The sequence below is a fragment of the Hemiscyllium ocellatum genome, chromosome 3, assembly GCF_020745735.1.
Source record: "Hemiscyllium ocellatum isolate sHemOce1 chromosome 3, sHemOce1.pat.X.cur, whole genome shotgun sequence".
Lineage (NCBI taxonomy): Eukaryota > Metazoa > Chordata > Chondrichthyes > Orectolobiformes > Hemiscylliidae > Hemiscyllium > Hemiscyllium ocellatum.
The window spans coordinates 134,967,322-134,992,770 of record NC_083403.1 but is presented as its reverse complement, the minus strand read 5'-3'; the positions used below and the strand labels follow the sequence as shown (position 1 = coordinate 134,992,770).

Below are 25,449 nucleotides of genomic sequence, written 5' to 3'. Positions count from 1 at the left end.
TTAAACGCAGTGGGGGGGGGGGGCGCCTTTTCACACACTCGGTGGTTTGTATTTGGAATAAACTGCCAAAGGAGGTGGTCGGTGCAAGTATTGTTAGAACATTTAAAACACATTTGGACAGGTACATGAATAAGAAAGGTTTAGAGAGATATGAGAGAAAGTGAGATGTTGGAGATCAGAGTCATAAAGTCTGGCACTGGCAAAGCACAGTAGGACTGCGAGCGTCCAAGGAGCAGGAAAGTCACCATTTCGGGCATAATCCCTTCATTCCTGATGGAGGGCTTATGCCCGAAATATTGATTCTCCTTCTCCTCGGATGCTGCCTGACCTGCTGTTCCCTTCCAGCGCCAAAGTTTTTGACTTAAAGGGATATGAGCCAAATACAGGGACATAGGACTAATTTAGTATGGGAAACTTGATCGGTGTGGATGAGTTGGACTGTCCTCATGTTGTCTGACTCTATGACCTGCCCAACATCAATGGCAAGGCGACAGCAGGAAACAACGAACCTTGATCTCAGTCCAGGTCCCATTGCTCACAAAGGGACAGGCTATTGTACAGCAATAGGCCCACCCACCAGAGGGAAGGCAGAGAGACGATGAGTATCCACGTAGGGACAAAGTGAGTTAACGCTACGAGAGAAAGTGAGGATGCTGACAGTGCAGCCTGGACCAATCAAGAGATGGATGTTTGTCCCTGTGCATAGAGGATGACAATGATGGAAGTCTCTTCACTTCACAGTGCAGCATTAAAGTAGGAAACTGCATTGTGAGTGGAGTGGGTTAGGGATAGGCCACGATGAAGCAGTGATGCTGGTACATAATAGAGGCAGAAGTGGGTACTGCAGATGCTGGAGATCAGACTCAAGATGATTCCTGATGAAGGGCTTTTGCCCGAAACATCGATTTTCCTGCTCCTCGGATGCTGCCTCACCTGCTGTGCTTTTCCAGCACCACTCTAATCTTGGTACATAATGGATGCCAGCATCTGTGGAAGGGAGCACAGATGTGTGGGCAAGTGGTCACTGTCCATGGAGTTAGATGTCAGTAGCTGCTGTCTAACATGGAGGCACAGAGGATCGAGCAATGAGCCGGAATCACCACATGCCTGCTATGTTTTTCATATCGAGAATTCTTGCCGCTTGGTTTCTCTCCATCATGGAGGACAATAGCATATCAATGAGGCAAGATGAGGTACAAATCAGCCTCTCACTGCTCAACTGACCCACCAGTGGTCACATCGTTCAGGGACTGGGAAAACTCTGGGAATAGTCTAGATATTCTGATGGCCACACAGTCACTGGAGCAGCACAGCCTGGAGTTGTATGTCAGGATCACAAGAATCCTTGATACAGCAGACTCCATGGGAAATGGCCAGAAAGTTGAAACTTGCAATGGAAAATTCCAATGCATCTGGGACACCCTTGAAGTTGTAACTTTGGGAATGCTGACTTGGCAAAGTTTGATATTTATCCAGGCAAGTTAGTCAATAAAATACCTACTCTAAATCTCTAAATTAAATTGCACCTCTCCCCAATCACTACTATTCTCCAACTATATCCCCCGAATCATAGACACTGCCGAGACCCCTGGTAATCATACTCCGAACAAATTCCACCTTCCTTTGCTAGCCGGAGTTCTCCAACCCAATATCTCCCCACCTACATTAAGGACACATTCACATATGTGGCACCCTGGAATTCCACCCATCCCAACCCAACTCACCCACCTGACACCCTGACTGCCTGACACGCGACCGACTTTACCCACTTGCCATGCTATTTACCTGGAATCCCACTTACCTTTCACACTACTCTCTCATCCACTTGCCATCCTGAACTCTTAACTACCTGCCACCTTAACCTCACCCTTACCTTAACAACCCTGTCAAAGTGACAGGATGTGTGGCTGGTTATAAACGTCACAGAATACAACACATTGACTTCACTGAAGGGGGCATTGTCTCCAATTCCCTCCACTGGTGGATTAATTGTCTCCTGGATGGAACACCTCTTTCCAGGAATCTCCATCACCAAGGACATCTCAAGGTTAGTGCAAAAGCATGAACCAAATCAGGATTGGAAATATGGTTTCCAACCACGATTGGAATCTCGGGGGCAATATGTTTGTTTGTTTCTGTAATAAATATTGTGTGAACTCTGTGAAAAAAAAATCTGTTGGAGAAAAGGTTGCTTGAAAGTAAACTTTTTCTATCAAAGTGTTAGCTTGTCTAGGCGCGAACTGGCAATACTACATTTCATTGTGATGATTAAATGGGACTTTACTTCTATTTTAATCTTTCCTCAACAGGTATGACAATGCAAGCCATCGGAACAGTGATTGGAGTTGCAGTTCAGGGACAGATTGTAGCAGAGAGTCATATCTCCCATCATTGCTTTGAACGTAACATGTCATCATATTTCATTGTTAACTCCACACTCAATGGCAACATTAGTAATCAGCATACACTGGAGTCTATCCTTGAAATGGTAAGCAGTTCATACTAGAATTCCAGATCATTTACGGTGAATTGATATGAGATGTAAAAGTGGAATTTGTGCCTCTAGTGATGGATTGCTGAATAATGACATTGCTCTAAGAGTATGGTGTCAAGTGTACGATTGATGTATCCCAACCAGTAGAGTTTGTTTTTAGTTACCAGTGGTTCGGTGATGGGCATGTTTTGCCCACTCTCATAATTTAAAAATTACCCTGCCTACATTATCCCATTCTTCTTTGTTTCTTCTGCAAACTTGGACAGATGGCTGGCTTATCAGTGTGTTTACCAGGTCATTCCTAAAGGTCATATCGTTACCTGGGGCTACTAGTGTCAGTCAGTAGCAAGCTCTTCTCTGCATCACAGCATCATGGGTTCATATCCCACTCTCGCAATTGACAAAAAGATAATTAAAGTTCGCACTGCAATGTAGGACTAAGTAAGTATTACGTGAAACTTAAACTTTGTAGAACAACACAGGAGTCATCTCCCAAATCCTGGCATTGTTTATCCCTGGATCGACATTGAAGAAATAGGTTCTCTGGTTATTGATAAATCCTTTCCTAGAAATCTAAGTGCAGTACATCCATCAGTTCACCTTTATCTGTTGTTTGTTAGTTCCTCAAAATACTCCAACAAATTAATCCAATATGACTTCTCTTTCACTAAACCATATTGACTCTGCCTGATTGAAGACAGTTTTCTAATTTCCTTGCTATAACCTGCTATGATCGATTCTAGCACTTACCTATCATAGATTTTAGGCTAACTGGCCTGTAGTTTCCTATTATCAGTTTCTGTCCTTTCTCAAATAGAAGTCATGTTCTTTATTTTCCAATCAGATGGGACTTTCCAGAATTTAGGTAAGTTTGAAGAATTAAAATCAATGCACCTACTTTCTCATAGCTACTGCTTTTAGTACCCCAAAATTATATTCATCAGGACCAAGAAACTTGGCAGATTTTAGTTCTTTGTAAGGCTGCCCTGGTGAATGTAATTGTTTTAAATTCCTCAGTCAGAATCTCAAAGTAGTTATGATGTAGAAGGAGACCATTTGATCCATTGTGTCTGCAAATGAACACTCTAGTTTACCTTCTGATTCATGGTTAGTTCTGTGCTGTTATTTGTATCCTCTGCAGTGAATGTTGTCATAAAATCTCTGCTTAATTCATCCGCCATCATTCTATTTTCCTTCAATAATTTCCCAGACACTCTCAAGAGGACTAATACTCACCTTACTCTTTTCTTGGTTAAATACCTTTACAAACTCTTATTTTTTGTTTTAATATTTCCAGCTTTCTGTCATAACTCAACTTTCCCTTTCTTACTAAACATTTAATTATTGACTGTCCTTCATATTCCAACCGATATTTCAAATCGGCTACTTATCTTTAGGGAATGTGTTTATTTTTAATTTGCTATCATCTTAGCTGATGATATTACAAGTCAGATGACAGAGTCAACCCTAGCTTAATAGATCATAAGTTTATTGTTCTCTTTCTGTTTATGGTGGGTATCCATTACTGGATATATACAAAAGAGGCTGCTAATGTTCTTTACATGACATCATTTCTTGAAAATGCTGTCTTTAGTTTACTATTAAAAAATGATTTCTTGACCTCTCAATAAAGGTCAGATCTTCACATAACTGAAGACTAAAACCCATGCCTTCCTCCATCTCATAGGAGAAAGTGAGGACTGCAGATGCTGGAGATCAGAGCGTGGGTTTCCTCCGGGTGCTCCGGTTTCCTCCCACAGTCCAAAGATGTGTGGGTCAGGTGAATTGGCCAGGATAAATTGCCCGTAGTGTTAGGTAAAAGGGGGTAAATGTAGGGGTATGGGTGGGTTGCGCTTCGGCGGGTCGGTGTGGACTTGTTGGGCCGAAGGGCCTGTTTCCACACTGTAAGTAATCTAAAAAAAAAGCGCAGCAGGTCAGGCAGCATCCAAAGAGCAGGAGAATCGACGTTTCGGGCATAAGCCCTTCTTCAGGAAATCTTCAGGAAAGCCTCCATGAAGGCTTTCCTCCATCTCATAACCTCAGTTTACCAAAAATAATGTATTATGAACCTTTATTGCACTTGTCCATAGAAAAGAAATTAAAGCATTTTAGTTCTTCACAGAACTGAAAATAAAAACCCTTTTTTATTTCTCCAACTTGTAACCTAAGTTTTCAAGAAATATATTATGAACCTTCATCACAAATTTCTTTATTTAACTGGAGTTGGTGTGTCCTTCCCTTAGAATCTCTTATTTTCTCTGTCTCACTTTTTCTTTTCTGAGAGTTCTTACATATGTCACTGTATCTCTGCTGACCTATCACTTAAACTCGTTTACCTTTCACTTGACCAACTCCTCATACCATGATAATTGCTGCCTACTTATGTTTTAACCACCTGTGTCCCTTAACCCCCTTTAGTAATTTAGACATTTAACCCCTGGAGGATTTAAAGCTAAAGCATATTGTTTCAGCTTTGTTTGAAACAACAGAGTCATTCCGAATTTTAGTGGTAGTCGATGGCAATTATAATCATGAGAAATACATAATAGCTATTTGATCTGATATTACCCATTTTAAATTACCACCTGAAATAAAATTATCCTTGATGTATATCAGATGCATGTTAGAAAATGTAAATAGCTTTTGAATTCCTTGTTTCTGATGTCTTGATGGAATGGTTTTAATATTATCGTTTCTCCTTTTACAGAGGGAGTTATACATAATTGCGAGTGGTGCTATAGGCAGTATTTATCTCTTTTGTATGATTATTCTGTTGTTTGGTGTGAGAGAGAGAGATGGTGAGTAGCTTAGCGCACGTGTGGAGTACATTCCCACAGCAAAAAGTTTTTTGAAGCACACTAATAATTTAGTTTCAAATGAGGATGCTTTGTAAATATGCATTATTGCCTCAAGATGGAGCTTTTTCAGCAAGTGGGGTTCCTGAAGTAGCATGCTTTGAGATAACTGCTGCAGCTCATTATTTTGATCATGGGACAAAGCATAATCCATGGTTACATACATTCTCCTGTGCAGTCCTAGAAATTTACAGAATAGCCTCCCATGACCAGTTAATTATGGCAGCTTGAAATACCTAAATTCAGAGCTTTAATAATGCACATCCTTTGCTAAACTATAAATAGGATGTTCATGAAGCAATTTCTTCCCATTTATTTTAATAACTGATTAGATAACGGAGAAAGGCAATGACATTTCAATGAGTACAAATTGATAATCCTAGAATTGCACAACGGACTGACATCTCAAATGCAAATTTATTCTTTCTGTTTACAAATATTTTTCATTTAATTCTCTGTTTTATTTCACATTCCCAGCAGTTTTGGGGCAGTACACATGCAGAACAATGGATGAATAAAGGACATATGCAAACAGGAATTCAAAAGAATAGTGTAGATATTCCTATAAGGTGAAACAGATCCACATCCAAATTCAAAGTTCATAGGAAATTTAAATGCCTTTACGCTTCAGCTGTTGCACTCTGGCCCTGATTCGAAAAGATATGTATTCATGTTCCAGTCTAGAGAACTTGATCTAGGCTAATGTGTTGGTACAGAACTGAGGAATGCTGCATTATTACCACACAGTCCTTCAAGGAAGGTGTTAATTTGAGGCCTGTTAATTCCCTTGACAGTGTGACATAAGGGACCCTCTGGTATTCTCATCAATAACAGTAACACGAGTAAAAGGTAAATAAATTGGTCAAAATGAAACTACTCTGCGAAAGGTGCGGTGGCTCAGTGGTTAGCGCTGCTCCCTCACAGCACGAGGGGCCCAAGTTCAATTCCAGCCTGAGGCAACTGTCTGTATGGGGTTTGCACATTCTCTCTGTGTCTGTGTTTCCTCCCACAGTCCAAAGATGTGCAGGTTAGGTGGTTTGGCCATGCTAATTTGTCCCATGGTGTTCAGGGTAGGTGTTTTATCCATGGGAAATGCAGGGTTTCAGGACAGAGTACGAATGTGGCTGCGATGCTCTTTAAACGGTTGGTATAGACTTGATGAGCAGAATGGCCTGTTTTCACACTGTAAGCATTCTCACAAAATATTGATGACATAGTACGTTGAGGTGCTATGTAAATGTAAGTTCTTCCTTTAAAAGGCAGCCAAAAAATCTACTAGGGAAAAGAGCACCATAAAAAATATCATGTATGTGGCTCATTAATGGAATTTGAGGAGTTAAACCTGACACTGGAAATTGAAATATTTTTTCCATTGCTGCAAGTGACTTCAGGCCAAAACGCCAAAAGATTAATGGTTTGGACAAGAGGGAGGAAGTTGAATCTATGATGTCTTCCAGACACTTGCAATTGGTTAAACTCCTGGAAGGATTTATTCAAGGTGGAGTTGAATAGATTTTTTATTGACATGGAAACCAAAAGTGATTGGGGTGAGTGGTTTTAAGACCACAACCAGATGAACTGTGAACTTACTGACTGGTTTGAAGCCAAGTGGCCTCTTCCTGCTGTTGAACATTTGATCTGGTTCTGAAATCTCAGCTTTTGCTCAGAAACAGTAGTATAGGAAGAATTCTTGAGTGGTGCAAAGAAAACAAGGTGAAATTGGAATGGGAAATAAATTCCTACAAGGGAGAAGGATAAACATTAAAGAGGTAACCTGATAAATGGGGACTAATAAGTGAGTCCTCAACACTCACACCCTGAGAATTAATTTGTGAAATTCTACAGTTATTTTTACATTCCCACACTACCCATTGCAAAGTGTAAAATGGGAAACTTGTCGGATGGGAAACTGACAGGATTGTATGAGTCAGCGTGATAAATTTTATCGCAGGAGGAAATGAGTGAACAATTGTATTCTGTCAGTTTCTTGCTGTGTCAGATAAATTAAAATTAGCCCCAAGGACTTGCATTTATATCATATTTCTTGATATTTCTGAACAATGTTTCAAAGTGCATTTTGTTCCTGAACTATTTTGAAGATTTAAATTAATGATTGATAAAAACACAAGGACATTGAAAGAGGACAAAAGATGCATTTTTATTTATTTTAATAATGTCAGTTTCATGTAGCCTTTATCCTTAAACGTTATTCTGAATGCCATACTATCCAATTCAATTTGAAGTCTGATCAATTAATGTAATGTTATCTTTTAATTAATGGGTATTTTGTTTCACTTACTAGTTAATCTGTTAAACAATCTGTTTAATGAAGTGCAAATGGTAAATAGTTTGATGTTCCATTTTCTTGGTTAGACCCCTATACTAAGAAGTCAGAAAAACCAATTCCTTTTCTGAAAGGAACCAAACTTGTGTTGAGATACAGCCCTTATGTGAAGCTGACGGCATCTTTCCTCTTCATATCGATGGCTATTAAGGTAATCCTCCCGAGCATTTAAAGATGTTTCATACGGGAAACATACTGTTCTGACACATTGAAAGTGTAAGGAGTCTCTGGATTTTACACTTTGCAATGGATAGTGTGGTAATGTAAAAATAACTGTAGCATTTCACAAATTAATTCTCAGGGTGTGAGTGTTGAGGACTCACTTATTAGTCCCTATTTATTAGTCATTGCTAATTGTCCCTTGAAAGGAATCTACAGAACTTAGTGACTTACTAGGATTGTTCAAAGGGAATTTAAAAGTTAATTGCATTGTTATGCATCTGCATTGACCCAGACTGAACTATGATGGCAGATTTCCTACTGATGGGTTTCTTTGTCTCATGTATTCATTATAGATATGTGACAATGCTGACTGTTTAACAGGGTTATGTTGTCCTTGTTATTTTCAAGAGGTGCCGAAATGGCTAACAGACACAGCCTAAGTCAACAGTCAGGGGAGGCCTTAAGGTATTTTTAAAAAACAGTTGCACAATGAAAGTGGAGTGGCCAGTTCTTCCAGTTCAGATTTTCTGTAGTTTGGTTTAGTTTTAGCAGTCAAAATGTGTGGCGCTGGAAAAGCACAGCAGATCAGGCAGCACCCGAGGGGCAGGAGAGTCGACGTTTTGGGCACAAACCCTTCATCAGTTTTAGCAGGCACTCAGCCACCTAGAAAAGCAGCGAAAAGAGGTTCCATGCTCCAGCAGAGGTCTTGCCTGAACTTTGTCCCTGAAACCTCTCCTGCCTGTAAGAACCTGTGTTTGAATTTACCTTTTGCCAAGAGGTGCATTTATGGGATGTTGCGGGAATTGGAACAGCTTTGTTGAGTTGCGATTTTAAGTCAGTTGAGTTTTCAAATTAATTTATTCTAAATTCTGTTTCCTTTTGTTCATGTTTCAACAATAGTACGTAAACAAATTCTGTTTTGCTTAAAGCAGAGTGGTTTCATCAGCTGCATCACTCTGGGAATATCCATGTTACACCTGCCTTTTAAAAAATAAAATTAATATCTGGGCTACCTTCTTAAAATATTTTGAGGGGGTCTGGCCTGGTCCATAACAGATACGGTTTTTTTTAAATCAGATTTTTGAATTATTTGAATTTAAAATTCACAACTGCAGCATTTGAACTTAAGCATCACCAATCAAAAGAGCAGGCCTCTGAATTACTGCTCCCATAATATAATCACTATGTTACTGCACTGTAGTGAAAGTATTACAAAGCAGATCTCTGAAATTGCTGAAGATTTGAAAGAAAAATAGAGAACCTTAGCAGGTCTGGCAGTATCTATGGAGAGAAAGAGGGGCGGCACGGTGGCGCAGTGGTTAGCACTGCTGCCTCACAGCGCCTGTAGACCCGGGTTCAATTCCCGACTCAGGCAACTGACTGTGTGGAGTTTGCACGTTCTCCCCGTGTCTGCGTGGGTTTCCTCCGGGTGCTCCGGTTTCCTCCCACAGTCCAAAGATGTGCGGGTCAGGTGAATTGGCCAAGCTAAATTGCCCGTAGTGTTAGGTAAGGGGTATGGGTGTGTTGCGCTTCGGCGGGTCGGTGTGGACTTGTTGGGCCGAAGGGCCTGTTTCCACACTGTAAGTCTAAGTCTAAAAGCAGAGTTAAAGTCAAGTCCAGTAACCCTTCTTCAGAACTGATAGTATGAAAATTAAGAAGTCTTACTATATTTGTGCAGAGTTTTGGTGAGAGCACATCTAAAGTACTGTGTGCTTGCAGCCTTGGTCTCCACATTTATAAAAGGGTATACTTGCATTTATAGCAAATGCTCATGAGGCTGGTCCCTGGGATGAGGGTGTTGTCCCCTGATGCGAGACAATGTTTTCTGGAGGTTAGAAGAATGAGAGGTGACCTTCTTGAGACATTGAAGATTTGTGAAGAAGCTTGATAAGGTAGATACCGAGAGACTGTTTCCAATGATTGGGGAACTTAAAACATGAGGCACAGACTCAGCATAAATGGCTGATCATTTAGGACTGAGATCGCAAGAAATTAGTTCACTCAAGGAGTTGGAAATCTGTATAATTCTCCATGCCAAAGGGTTGTAGAATTTCAATCATTGGATACATTTCAGGCTGAGATGGATTTTGTTTTATCTCTCAGGGAATCTAATAAAATGAAGAATAAGCAGGAATATGGAACTGAAATCCCAGCTCAGCCATAATTAGCTTGATGGACCATATCCTGCTCCTATTTCTTGTGTTCTTAAGCAGTTAAGTGTGAAAATCAGCAAGTTGCTATCAGTCAACCTACTCCTCCAGAAGCTTCACTATGTTGGTACCTCACTGCGAGAAATTACTATCACTTATTCGTTAGATACACACTGGACCTGTTGGAAAATGTTACAGGGTTTGTCCTTTCAAAGTAGGTGGTCCTGTAAGACTCCTTATCCATTCCTCAGTTTGACTGGTGAAGGAAATACATTGTTGCTTTCCCAGATCACGTAGGCTCCAAAATCCCTGTGGAGATTGTACCCAAATGGATTTCTAATTATTGTAAATGGTGGTGCAAAAGTGCAGTGTTTTGTGCAATAGTGCCAGTACACTGAATTGTGATTGCCATCAGTTCACTTTTGACTCCAACATCTGTGTAGATTTTTTAATTCCGCTCATTTTAATATTTTTAGTGTTGAAGATTTTTTGTATAACTATTAATTAATGAACAAGACGAATCTCTGTATGAACAGATCCAGTGTTTATTATAATAGATTTATTTTCTCACACTCAGGTTTTAGAGGGGAACTTTGCTCTGTTTTGCACTTATGCTGCTGATCTTCAATACCATTATCAAAACATCGTACTTATAATTCTGGTATGTTTATTTTTAACATTTTGTTTTCCTTTCCATGCGAACACATACACTTAGCGCTGTCACATGTTTGAAGATGAAGGTATTTATTGAAGTAGCAATGCAATAAAAAAAAATTCAATCCCGAAACATTTTAGTCAGAATCTAGGTTTTGTCTGCATTTGGAATTAATCATTAATAGAAAGCTGGCTCAGGACATGGTGAAGTGTGATCATGGAATTTGGCAGAACTACAGTCTCAGACACGAAAATTTTGAAATTGATAGTAGAATAGCAAACGTCTTTGAAATTGGTTGTATTGTAGTGAGAATTGTGAAGTTTATACCGTATTGAGTATTTTCAAAGAGTCATAGAGTCACACAGCATGGAAATAGACCCTTTGTCCTCCACCTCGACTAGTCCATGCCAACCAAGTTCCCAAACTAAACTAGTCTCACCTGCCTGCATTTGGCCCATTTCCAGCTAAACCTTTCCTATTCACATACTTATCCAAATGTTTTTTAAATGTTGTAATTGGACTTCCATACACGAGTTCCTCTAGCAGTTCATTCCACACACTAACCACTCTGTGTGTAAAAACGTTGCCCCTCATCCCAGGCTTGACCTATGAAGGCTGTGCTAATTGCTTTGTCAACGGCCTGTCTACCTGTGACACAATTTAAAGAACCCCTAGGTCTCTCTGTTCTACAACTTTGCCCAGGGCCCTACTATTAATTGTATAAATTATTCCATTATTTGTTTTACCAAAATGCAATAACTCACATTTATCCAAATTAAACTCCATCTGCCACCTGTCAACCCATTGACTCAATTGATCAAGATCTCTTTGTAATCTTAGATAGCCTTTTTCACTGTCCACCCATTACCAATGTTGGCGTCATCTGCAAATTTACTAACCATACCTCCTATATTGTCAGCCAAATCATTTATATTAATGACAAACAAATGTAGACTCAATACTGATCCCTGTGGAACACCATTGGTCACAGACCTCCTGTCTGAGAAAACCCCTTTACCACCACCCTCTGACTCCCAGTGTAAAGCCAAGTTTACATCCAATTGGCAAGCTCACCCAGAATCCTCTGTGATCTAATTTTACTAGTTGGTCTACCAATTTGTAGACATAGGAACTTAAAGGTTATAAATGACAATTACAGTGAGATAATTCATTTAGTGAATACACAGTGTTCTGAATATTTATGATGTTGAAAGTTTTTGGTTAAATATAAAATTGAAAACACAATTAGTAGTTTCTGCAAACAATATTTTTCTGAATTGTGGATTTTATTGTGGAGTGCTTTATTCATGTTTCTCAAATAACAGACCGTTGTTGGATCTGGATTAATCAAGTCAATCATTTTGTTTCCCATTACAGGTAACTGCTGTAATGATTGTTCCCTTTTGGCAGTTTTTTCTGCAAAGGTTTGGAAAGAAAATTGCTGTTTACTTGGGTACTATTGTACGTATCGTTTTTTTTTTCCATATCAACTTTGTACTTTGGGATATTGATTTCCTTTATTGAAGTGTACTAATTCCTCACTGAAGGAATACTATCGATAAAAAGACAGCATCCCCAATACCTATGGGGGGAGCAGCATTTGTATAGATTTCAACTCAGTTTCATTCTGTGCTGTTGGCAGTTCTCAGGCTAGGTTATGCCTCAGTTCCTCACCTAACTGGTGAGCATCAACAGGTAACAATATAGTATATACGAATGGGAATGGGAAACTGTGTCCCAATGACATGACCCCCTGTGCATCCAATAAATGGCAGAGAGGAACAGCAGACAAGTGCCCAGGTGATCAACCTGGATGAGATCAAATATTTCAGGTGTTAACCAAGGATTGAAATTGCGACTTTCATGGTCGTTCTGTAATTGTTCACTTAATCCATTAAGGGCTAAAATACGATTGGCCACGGAGGATACTGGTCTTAGGCCCAGTAGTGGGTGTAACGCTGGATCTGCTTGATGTCTGTTCCATGTACAATAGGGTGCAGAATTCAATTGAGGAAAGCATTGAGGCTGCCAACGTTGAATCAGTGTACATGAAAACTTAGACTTTAGCATTCACAGAGAGAAGTGACCACTGTCGTATGGATATACAAACTTTCTGTGCTGCGTAAACTGCTGCTCATGATGAAACGTGCAGCAAATACCCTCCTTCAGTCGAGAGACCTACAGGGCCTGCTAGTTCCAGTCTGGTCTTTCCTGTTCTCTATTTTGTCTGGAATGCATTAAAGGTATGAATAAGTCTTGAGCACTAAAAGACACAGGGAAACAACACTCTTAACTTACTGTGTATTAAAAACTAGAAGTTGGATCCTAAAACAAATTACAGATTTCTCTTTTATTTTGTTGTATTTTTCTCTGTTTATAGTGGTTAATTCCATTTTTATTCTTGATGGTTTCGCTTCCAAACAATCTAATTGTGGCCTATCTGGCAGGAGCTTCCTCTGGTCTGAGTTTTGCTTCATTTTTTCTGTTACCATGGTAAGTGACATTGACTTATTTCCTTGCTTTGAATTTATACATCCAATAGTTGATATTGTACCATTACCATTCACACCCTCAAATCCAAGACACATTACAACTGAGACAGGAGGAGTGCACTTTCTCTCCCTCTGATCTCATTACTCTACAGGTGACAACATAAATTTTATTGTTTAACTTAGTTCCTGATATTGCCACTTATATGGCTTCTTTGTATTGAAGTTAGAACAAAAATAGCTATCAATCAAATCTCTTAAAAAAAAGGAAAATTATAAAATCACAGAGTTTACAGCACGGAAACAGACCCTTTGGTCCAACTCCTCCATGCCGACCAGATATCCTTAATTAATCTTGTTCCATTTACCAGCATTTGGCCCACATCCCTCTAAACCCTCCCTTTTCATGTACCTATCTAGATGTTTTTTAAATATTGTATTTATACCAGCCTCCACCACCTCCCCTGGCAGCTCATTCCGTACATGCACCATCTCTGGCACGGATGGGTGCCATGAAAAATAACCACCAGGTGTTGCTGGGATCTTAGCAACCTGCAGTTTGCATTGGAAAAGTGGTATTGAAAGGTCTTCCAGTTTCTCTTCAAGAGATGATATGGAGGAAGGCGGTATTGGACTGGGGTGTGCAAAGTTAAAAATCAGACAACATCAGATTATAATCCAACAGGTGATGAAGGAGCAACGCTCTAAAAGCTAGTGATTCCAAATAAACCTGTTGGACTATAACCTGGTGTTGTGTGACTTTTAACCCTCTTCAAGAGGGCAATGATTTTCACGCTGGATTCACAAGGACATTTTTCAGAAACACAAGACCTGAGCTTGGAGCATCTTCACTTTGGCTGACTGGTCACTATATATATTCCAAATAATTTCCAAATAGTGAACTGCAGCTCAACGGTCATAAAGCAAGGCAGGGGTTCTTCAGTAAACAAACAACTATCACAAGAGTCCTGAAGAAGTGTTCATTCCCATAAAGGTTGATTTCTCCACCTCCTGACGCTGCCTGGCTTTCCGTGATCTTCTAGCCTCCTGCTCGTCTATATTACAGGAGATTTGACTACCTAGAAATGGCTAGTTATCAAAGTCCTTTCATCAATCTCTTTAAAAGGCGATTCCAGGTATTCACAATCCTTCAAAGACACCTATAAAAATGAAGTCTCCATTATAGGAAATAGGTGCAGAAGTAGGCCATTCGGCCCATTGAGCCATTACCATTCTGTAAATCACAAAGTTATTGCCTGTTGATTAATGTACTTCTCTGCAGAACTTCCTTTTATACAGAATTAATTACGATAACTGTTTTTCTATGTCTCATACCAACATGAATGAGTTATTTCACTGTAATAGATTTTACCCAAATATGGTAATTTATTTTGATCTGTTTGTAAAGAAGGCTTTAACTGCCTTGACTATAAATTTCCAACCTGGAAAGATGAGGAATTTATTCAAACAAAACCAGAAATTGCTGGAGAAACTCAGCAGGTCTTTCAGCATCTGTTGGAAGAAAGCAGAGTTAACTTTTCGAGCCCGGTGACTCTTTATCAGAATGTTCTTAAGTAGAGTTACCAGACTCAAAGCAATAATTCTGCTTTCTTCCCACAGATGCTGTCAGACCTGATGACCTTCTCCAGCGATTTCATTTTCCGTTTCAGATCTCCAGCATCTACAGTTCTTTGATTTATTTCTGTGGAATTTACTCCTGTCTTTTCTTTCCAATCATTTTTCACTCCTTCTCCTGTGTCAAAAGTGTGCGTCTTGCAGCGTTTCTAGTTCCCTGCAGGCGTTTGACCCTTTAAGCCCTCCAAGAGGGCTCAGCAGCACATGCCAGCTGAGAGGTGATCTCAGTCCAACTGATGGTAACAAAAATGTCGTTAGGAAAAGGTAACATGTACTTCAGAAGTGATTGATGGCCCTGTCAAAATCTTCCAGCTGGTGTACTGAGAGCAGAGGAACAGAAGAAGACCTGCCCTCTACCATCAAATTGGAGAGGTGCCAATCTTCATGTAGTTTGAGACAGATGTCACTTGCTGCGACTACCTCAGCCATACATTTGGGAAGGTCTGTCTGCTCTGGTCTAAGGCTGGTGGAGATTAAACTCTACAGCGTTCATGAAGCAGACACCCTGGAAATCTGTAAGCCTGAACTTTTCGTAATGTTAATTTAGTTATTTTTTAAAATCCCTCATTATTTCAGTGGGTCATTAACGTGCTCCTGTGGAACAGGTGCTATGAGCACTTGTGCACGCATGCACTGATCCTGCTCAATAACTCAATGTCAGCTGAATTGAATATTTCTTTGGCACTGGTGCTGTTTTACCCTTGACACACTGCAAATCTTGGGGGAGGGAGGATTAGTGTGGAGTTTTGGATTCTGGCCATTGAAAGCCTGCAGCTTTTCTGATATTGAGGGAGCTCTTGGTGGGGAACAGAGAAAGGAAGAATTAGGCGGAAAGCATCACTTAGAGAGATCCCTCCTTCTGCATCTATTCCAGAAAATCTGCATATTATCAGAAAGCTACATGAATGTTTCACTTCATTAAAATGTCTTGCATAGATTCTAAGCTGCAACAAACAGCTTTAAAATACTATGAAAAGTCTAATGTGAGTATCATAGAATCTCTGCAGTGTGGAAACAGGCCCTTCAGCCCAACAAGTCCACACAGACCCTCTGAAGAGTAACCCACCCAAACCGATTTCCCTATTACTCTCACATTTAGACCAGACTGATGCACATAACTGACACATCCCTGAACACTATGGATAATTTAGCATGGCCAGTTCACCTAACCTGCATGTCTTTGGGCTGTGGGAGGAAACTGGAGCATCCAGAGGAAATCCATGCATGACACTGTGAGAAAGTGCAAACTCCATACAGACAGTTGCCTGATGTTGGAATTGAACTCAGATCCCTGGCACTGTGGCAGATCCATCGTGCTGTCCCTGGATAGACTACAAACTAGACACAGGACAGGATAAAGACAAACCCAGCCCATTCTACCCTGCAGATACCTTTTCACTAACGTCATGGAGTCTGTGCCAAAATTGGGAGATCTGCCCCATGGCCATATATAGTCAAGTTCACCGAATACTCATGTCTGTGCCTGTGTTTATTGTTTCTTACTGACACAACAGGCCCTACCAGGTTGCACAGTGGGCTGTACAGTTACGAGGGAGTGACCTTTGGAGTTCTAAGCATTAATTTTAGACCCAGTGAACTCTCACTGCATTTGGTCAAACATAAGCAAGGAAACCTCATGCTGATCACCACATCCCACCTCTCTCAACTGATGATCACTATTCCTCAATTTAGAACACCACTTCAAAAAAACATCAGGGTACAAACAGCACAGAATGTCATCTGGGTGAGGCAATTCCATGTCCATGACCAAGAACAGCTTGGTAACACCACAATGACCAAACTGACCAAGATCTGAAGGACTTACCTGACGGACTGAGCCTGAGGCAGATGGTAAGAGAAACAACAAAGGAATAAATCTATTTTACCTTGTCCTCACTAATCTATTGCTTACAGATCCATTTGTCCATGACATTGTTAGTAGAAGTGATCATCGGAGGAGAAAGTCCCATCTTCACACCAGGGACACCAGTGTTATATTTCAAACACCATTATGCTAAATGGCATGAATTCAGAACAGTTCTGGCAGCCCAGAACTGGACATCTACGAGGGTTTGTGAGCTGTCGACAGCAGCAGAATTTTACTCAACCAGAATCTGTGATGCCATGTCCCATCATATCCCTCAACTTACCATTAACATCAAACCCCACAGTCAACTCTGGATGAATGAACATGTTGGAGTGCATGCCAGGTGCAATATCAAATGCCAGCCTGGGAAAGCAACGACACAAAACTACAGTAATGTGAAATAGCAGATGCAGCTTGCTACAAACAGAGCAAAGCAAACCCACAACCAATGGATCTGATCTAACCTCTACAGATCCACTCATGAATGATAATGAAAACTTAAACAATTGCTAGAGGAGGAACCTGCTACATAAACAATCCATCTTGAATAATGTTGGAGACTAGAACTTAATTGCAAAGCACAAAGTTGATGTATTTGAAACCATTTGTACAGAAGTGCTGATTGAGATGATCTAGTTTGACCACCTTCTGAGGACTCCAACATCATTGTGGCATATGAAATGTCAAAGGTACTGAAAACTGCAAGGATGTTGGGTGCTGACAATATTTCAGCTGTAGTGATGAAGGTGTGTTCTCTAAAACTAGCTTTGCCTCTGTAGCAATATAGTTACAATGCTGACATCTAATAAGCAAAGTTGGAAATTGTCCCAGATATGTCCTGTCCAAACAAAAGGACAAACCCAACCTGGACATGAACCTAAAAATCTAGTATGTTCATCCTGCAATATTTCAGTTTCTTTTCCCTCCACCTGTTTGTTCCACCACCTGTAGTGAAGCCAGTATTCTTGAAACTGTCCTGTTATGTCTGAAATGAAATCAATTTATTCTGTTGAGATTTGTTTCACTTCTCCCACTACAACTTCTCCATTTACTGAGTAACTCTTTAATCCAAGTCTGTATAGTGAGATTGGTTTGTAACCTCCATGTGTACATCCAAATAATAACTTTCTCCTTCATAGCATCACCAGCTAGCATTTATATCTCTCAATATCTTAATTGGTTTACCTTCATGATTTAAATCACAAAGAAATATCTCACTTTTGAGATAAAATATTTAGGATTTCTAATGGTCTGATTCTCCTTTGTCAATATTTGAATCAGAGCCTTCATGAATCACCTGAGCCATTGCTCCCTTCCATTTACATTCTAAGGAAACATGTTCTTTTGCTCTTCTGCTGGAGTATTAATACTTATTTCCTTTTGCCTTTTCTGAAGATTCCTTAGGCATTCCTATAACTGCAATCTACCTTGCAGCATTTGGCTTTGATATGTTGTCTTATTTCAATTGTATGTTAATTTTTTTGATTCACGTTTTGGTTTTAACCTTGCTTCATTATGACTTTAGAATCCTTCAGTCTGTTTCTTTAAAACTAGTAACTCTTCCATCTGCAAAATTTCTCTTTCTCCATTGGGGATCTGTAATTGTCTGTGTAAGAATATCATATATCTGTGTCAGAACTGCTGTTTCTCTAGTTTTTAAAAATTAGTTTTTAAAAGAGTAAAGAAACTACTTCCGACCCCTCAACTTAAAGCTATGTCCCTCATGATAGCCATCGCCATTAAAGCTTTTAAATTTGCTGGAAGACTTTTTCTGATTTTTTTTCCCATGGTATAATTTCCCTAACATTCTCATTTTTCTTCTTCAGCTTTTTCCTAATCAACTGATCTTACAGCATTTCCTTTTCCATTGTAAATTCTACAAATGTCTGATTAGGTTTCTTCCTTCTGTCCCTGCATCTACAATGAAATTTGAGTATGGTGGAAAACTCACCTGGATGAGTGCAGCTCCACCAACACTCAAGAATCATCACAGCCAAAGCGACCCACCTGATGGACTCCCCATCCACACTGACTCCCTACATCTCCTGTCATCCATTGTCAACATTATACATCATCAACATGATGCACCTCAGGTACCTGCCAAAGCTTCTCTGAAGACACTTTCCAAATGTACTGCCTGATTGCTTCACAGGATGAGATGAACAGATACATTCTCACACCAAGTTGATTGTGTTTCCTGAACAAAAACAACAGGAATCCTTCCCAAAAAATGATCACTAAAGTAATTTTTAAGTTGCTGTATTACCAAGGTCAGTTAGGACTTGTTTCTATCTGAACTAGAGCAAAATCTTGGGTCTGTTTCACACACAGCAATCCTGCCAGGTGGGATCTGAAACAGCATGACCACCTTGTGAATTTTATTGGCGCTGTAGTCATGACATTAGAGAAAATTTATTTACTACGGTTGGCATCTACACTAAAAAGATAAGTTCTAAGATTCTGTTTAGCATTCCTAATATCATGTACATCAGAGGTGACTTTATAGACTTCATTGTCAAGTTAGACCTGTTTATTTCTCATTACAGGTCTATGCTGCCTGATGTTATTGATGCTTATAGACTTGAAAAGCCACAAATAAAGGGACTGGAAACCATATTCTGCTCATTCTATGTCTTCTTCACCAAGTTGGCTAATGGAATTTCTATGGGATTGTCTGCACTTAGCCTTCAGTAAGTGACTCAAACACATTTGCTAAACGTATGTGATTTCTTTCCTTGAAACAATTGCATTATCTTACTAAGTAATGATATGGAATGTAAATAGTGCCACCTGCTTAAAGGAACACACTCTTTTAAAAAGAGATTTTGTGTATTGTGCTTATGTGTCAGTATAAATGAGTGTCACATTCAACTTTAAATAGTCAAGAATCAGGTTTAGCATGTTTGGATGAAGAATGAAACTCTTAACTTTCTGTCACTCACCATATCTGAATTCCACTTCCTCAGAAACTTTTCTTTCCAGCATCACTGACATACAGGCCAGCCTAGATACCCTCTTGACAGTAGTTGCTTGATAATCGTCTCAGTTGTTCTCCTTAGCTCCTGAGTTAGACAAATTATTAATCTGTAAGAGGAAAAGGCACAAGAATGGAACTGACGAATTATCAGATCAACCATGATTTCTTTGAATGGCAGGGCAGATTCTATTTTTGTCCCTACATCTTATCGTCAATCCAATGTATACTATGTAAAATGATTGAAAAGACAGGCGCATGTTAAAGTCTCACTCAGAAACTAATTGTTGGGAGATGCAGGAAGTCAACATCCTTATGGTTTTTTTGTAAAACTTGAGCAATGTAGGAAACTTCATGTACTGTTACATTACCTGGGATTCTAGTTCAATTTATAGTTGACTGGAACTAAATCACGTAGATTATTCTGAGTTGAGACTTAATGGTTGTTTTGACTGTAAGTTCATCCATTTATGATTTGAACCATCCTCTAAGGTGGACTTCGGGACAGGCAGCAGAGGAAAGTGGCTGAGCAGAGGCTGATAGCTAAGTTCGGTACCCATAGGGAGGGTCTCAACCGGAACCTTGGGTTCATGTCACATCAGGTGATCACCATTACACTACACACATACACACACTGACGCGCACACAGGCACCCACACACACCCTTATAGACACACACACTCCCACGTTCACACATGCACCCCCTCCCAGACTTAAGACACTCTGCTCCCACCACACACACACACACACACACATTTTCTCACACTCACAACCCCCACCCCAGACAGACAGACAAAGACCCACATGCACACATATATTTTGTGCGGTGAATTAATATTGCAGAGTTTCATTGCACTTTGCTCAAAAACTGCATATATTCATGTAGAACTCTGAGCTCAAAACTACAGGAATTTATGTAAAACACTGTTATCTCACTTATTAGATTAGAATCAATCTAAACATCAGGTCATAGACAGAGAACACAGGGGGCTAACACCTTCAACATATTGTCCAGCTATCACCATTGTTAGCCGCTAACCCGAAAATGCAACTTTAAAAAGAAGGGTTTTGTGATTTACACATGAAAGAAGTGAAACTATCACTGTATTCTAACAGATGAAAGGCTTAACAGACAATCAATTTTTCAATGTATAATTTCAGTTACATCGCACTGCAAATGTTTGCTATAAATTCTGTGTTACGATCGAGCCCTCCACAATCACCTGATGAAGGGGCGTTGCTCCGAAAGCTAGTGTGCTTCCAATTAAACCTGTTGGACTTTAACCTGGTGTTGCGTGATTTTTAACTTCATCCATCTAACTAGTGTTAGAACTTTTACACAATACAAACAGTACAAATTACCTGTAATTAGAACTGTAAGATCATAAAATCTAGGGGATAAGATAGCATAAGAAAAAAACAGATGGATTCGATGTCAGAAATAAAGTTTCATGATGTTTGTGTTCTAGTTTTGCAGGCTATAAAACTGGAGCATGTGTCCAGCCCCAGTCTGTGGCTTTCGCCCTAAAACTACTAGTGGCAGCTGTGCCTGTGGGACTGATTATGATTGGGTTAATAATATTCCGGTTGTATCCAATAACAGAAGACATCCGAGTGAGAAATGAACTGGCACTTGAAGAGCTAAGGTAGATATTTCTTGAATAATGGACTTCAGTAATGTTTGTTCAAATCAAAGAAACAGTACAGCTCAATGGGCAAACAGCTCTGCTCAGAGTTAGAAATTCATTTTTAGGAGTAGCTGGAGGAATCTCAGGGATGTAGTCTAAATAAAATTTTAATACTGAACTTTCATTTGGCATACCTGGAAAAAAATCATTACATATTCTTCAAACATTTGGTAAATGCAAATACAATGTTTTAAAAAATACAATGTGATTTTGTTTTATTTAACTTGAATTGCTATTTCTACCAAATTAATACTGGAGTGTCTTTTTTTGTTTTACAGGCAAAATGTCCACATCAGTGGTCAGTCACTGACAAATGTGGACAACGCATCATAATAAATAGCGGGACTGAGGTATGACAATCACCTACAAGCCATAGATTTCAGAGTATGCAGGGATCATTACTGCGGCAACGCTTATGTATATTATACTAACCACACTGGAATTTGCATCTGTTTATATTTTAATGCAACTTCTGGATATGTTTTGTTAACCTGAAGTAATGAATTTATCTCAAATAAAAATAGGAGTAGTTGCTATGTGGAAAACTGATTTAATAAATTGTAAAAGATTGCATTTATGCATTTCCTTTTATTTACTAGCTTTTCCAGAGTTTAATTTATTGCATGCTGTTAACCTTTCCTTTTCAGACTCTAAAGTAACGTATCAGTGAATAGAATTTATAATTTTGATGCATACTCATTGCAGGTAATGACTTCCAAATTGAAGTAGACAAAAGATGGAAAACTACTGGCCTGAACCACTCTATTATATGACATTCCCACAAGCCACTGAATGCTGAGAATCATTAGCTGCGAAGATGCTTAAAAAAAATTCCAGGGAATGTGAACATCACTGCCAAAGCCATAAAGCCATTATATACTGCCTGTGTGTGATTTCCCTTGAGAAGGTAGCGCTGAGTTGATTTCTTGAACTGCATGATATCTTGAACATACAGAGTAGAGGACTGGAGTTAATGGAAAGTGAAATTAATTGGATAATATAATGGTCAGTCAACTCACTACTGATTGTTTTATTCCACCTCCATAAGTTAAAAATCAATCTTCATATGTCTCATAAGAGATTAATGGATGAAAAGTCATTGGACATAATTATATTTTGTTCAGGGTACTGAACGTAACTCACAAGTGACTTAAGTGTTTCCAGGTGCTTAAGGTGTCATTACAAGGTTGTCCACTTGGGTTTCTGTCTGTCAGCCGCACTCCATTCTATCAACAAGCCCAGATTCTAGGAAACAACACATTGTAGATACATGAAAATTGGCTTTACACTCTTAGCTTTTCTATTAACAGCAAAGTATAGTGTGTTTCTCAACTGAGTGCAAGATCAAGAAAATGTTGTGATTGCATTGTGCTCTCCAAAAAGAGGAGTCAGTGGTCAGCTGGAAAAGAAAAGTACTCTCTTCAGTCGCCATGTCCAGGTGAACAGTCTTTCAGGAATGCCCACACTGACATCCATGTTCTGACTGTCCATATTCAGTCCTCCTGGTCCAGGACAGATCTAATTAATTACTCCTAACATAGGAAGAGATTAACAACGAGCTAGGGTAGAAGATATCAAAGAGATATATCTTACATTACATTGTGATAGATCTCACGTTCTCAGGTAGGAATTTATTTAGTCTCTAAGTACAATTTCTGAGTTGTTTTTTATATTCAAACATAATCAAAAAGGTGGCGAAAGAGCAATTGTTCCTGTTCAGGAGCAATTATTCCCTGTTGTTTTATTGTTCCCAAAAATAACAATCTAGGCTAAGAATCATGAGAAACTAGAATAAGTTCTTGAAAGATAAAGTTTTCAAACCCTTATTGTGCAGGATCTAAGTCTGCAATCCTGACACATCCAGTGGTGAATGGCGGTGGATGATTAAACAACTCACTGGAGGAGGAAGCTCCAATTCTCCAATGATTAGAGTCATACCTGACACATTGGAAAATGGTTGTGGTTGTTGGAAGTCAGTCATCTCAGCTCCAGATCATCTCTACAGGAGTTCCTCAGGATAGTATCCAAGACCCAACTATCTTCAGCTGTTTCATCAATGACCTTCCCTCCATCATAAGGTCAGAAGTGGGGATATTCATCCTCAATGATGGAAGAACCCAGCACATCAGTACAAAAGATAAGACAGCAATCATCAGCCAGAAGTGTTGAGTGAATGATGCAACTTGGCCTCCTCTAGTGGTCCCCAATATTACAGATACCAGTCTTCAGCCATTTCAATGCAGTCCACGTGATATCAAGAAATTGTTTGAGGCACTGGATACTGCAAAGGCTACAAGCCCTGACAACATTCTGGCAAAAGTACTGAAGACTGGTGCTCCAGAACGTGCCATTCCCCTAGCCAAGCTGTTCCAATACAGATACAACACTGGCATCTACACGACAATGTGGAAAATTGCCCAAGTATGTCCTGCATATTACAAGCAGATGAATCCAACCCAGCCAATTACTGCCGCATCAGTCTACCCTCAATCATCAGTAAAGTGATGGAAGGTGTCATCAAGCAGCATCTGCTCAGCGATGTCCAGTTTGGACTCTACCAGAGTCACTCAACTCCAGACGTCATTCTAGCCTTAGTTCAGACATGGACAAAAGAGCTGAATTCCAGACATGAGGGGACAGTGACAGCCCCTGACATTAAGACTGCATTAGATCGAATGTGGCATCAAGGAGCCTTTGCAAAACTGGAGTCAATGGGTATCGGGGGCAATTCTCCAATGATTAGAGTCATACCTGACACATTGGAAAATGGTTGTGGTTGTTGGAAGTCAGTCATCTCAGCTCCAGATCATCTCTACAGGAGTTCCTCAGGATAGTATCCAAGACCCAACTATCTTCAGCTGTTTCATCAATGACCTTCCCTCCATCATAAGGTCAGAAGTGGGGATATTCATCAATGATTGCAAAATGTTCAGCACCATTCATGACTCTTCAGATACTGAAGCAGTCCATGTTCAAATGCAACATGAGGTGGACAATATCCAAGCTTGGGCTGACAAGTGGCAAGTAACATTTGCACCACAAAATGACAGACAATGACCATCACCAACACGAGACAATCTAACCACGGCCCCTTGACATTCAATGGTGTTACCATCACTGATTCCCCCCATTATCAACATCCTGGGAATTATCGTTGATCAGAAACTAAACTGGACTCACCACATAAAACACAGTAGCTGCGAGAATAGGTCAGAGGCTCGGAATACCGTGGCAAGTAACTCACCTCCTGACTCCCGAAAGCCTGTCCATCATCTTCAAGGCACAAGTTAGGACTGTGATGGAATACTCCCCACTTGCCTGGTTGAGTGCAGTTCTAACAACACTAAAGAAGCTTGATACCATCCAGGGCATAGCAGCCCACTTGATTAGTATTACATCTGCAAGCATCTTCTCCCTCCACCACCGATGCTCAGTAGCAGTAGTGAGTACTATCTACAGGATACTCTGCAGGAATTCACCAAAGATCCTCAGACAGCATTTTCTAAATCCAAGTCCACGTCCATCTCAAGTTCTTCTCCAAGCCACTCACCACCCTGACTTGGAAATATATCGCTATTTCTTCACTGTCGTTGGGCCAAATCCTGGAATTCCTGCCCCCTCCACCACCTCTCCCCACCCCCACCCCCATTGCATTTTGGGTCAACTAACAGCAGATAAGACTGCAGCAGTTCAAGAAGGCAGCTCACCACCACCTTCTCATGGGCAACTAGGGATGGGTAATAAATGTTCGCCCAACGAGTGATGCCCACATCCCATAAAAAATGAATAAATGAGGTATTACTATATTAGATGGATTGGTTTCCAACTGCAAGAATGTAAGCTCCCACACCATCGTCCAGAGAGGCTCATGTTTTGGAAAGACAACAATAAATATTTGCTTGCCCAAAACTAGGAAAATCAGCTGCTGTAAATCAAGCAGGAGCAGAATATTGGGCAACAGGAATCTATTTGGAGAGTTTACAGGCACAACTCCAAGTATTCAGCCGAGTAGCTCCCTCTCCTCCCTGCCTCCAATAATAATCAATAACGTTCAAACAAGGACCTTCCTGAGCATTTGCTTATTTTGGGTTACTCTTTTGACTAGGTTCACTTGGCAGGAAAGCAACAATAACTTT

General features: G+C 39.9%; 1 protein-coding gene across 1 annotated transcript in view; it reads left to right on the top strand.

The window, feature by feature from the left end:
- Nucleotides 1–21,646, top strand: part of LOC132836032 (sphingosine-1-phosphate transporter MFSD2B-like) — an 81,582-nt gene extending 59,936 nt beyond the window's left edge. Inside the window, exons 6-14 of the mRNA XM_060855238.1 lie at nt 2,310–2,488; nt 5,202–5,292; nt 7,723–7,844; nt 10,583–10,666; nt 12,038–12,121; nt 13,041–13,153; nt 19,198–19,341; nt 21,095–21,271; nt 21,592–21,646. Of these exons, the coding sequence (XP_060711221.1) occupies nt 2,310–2,488; nt 5,202–5,292; nt 7,723–7,844; nt 10,583–10,666; nt 12,038–12,121; nt 13,041–13,153; nt 19,198–19,341; nt 21,095–21,271; nt 21,592–21,646 (1,049 nt within the window). The remainder of the gene's footprint in view (nt 1–2,309; nt 2,489–5,201; nt 5,293–7,722; nt 7,845–10,582; nt 10,667–12,037; nt 12,122–13,040; nt 13,154–19,197; nt 19,342–21,094; nt 21,272–21,591) is intronic.
- The last annotated feature ends 3,803 nt before the right edge of the window (nt 21,647–25,449 follow it).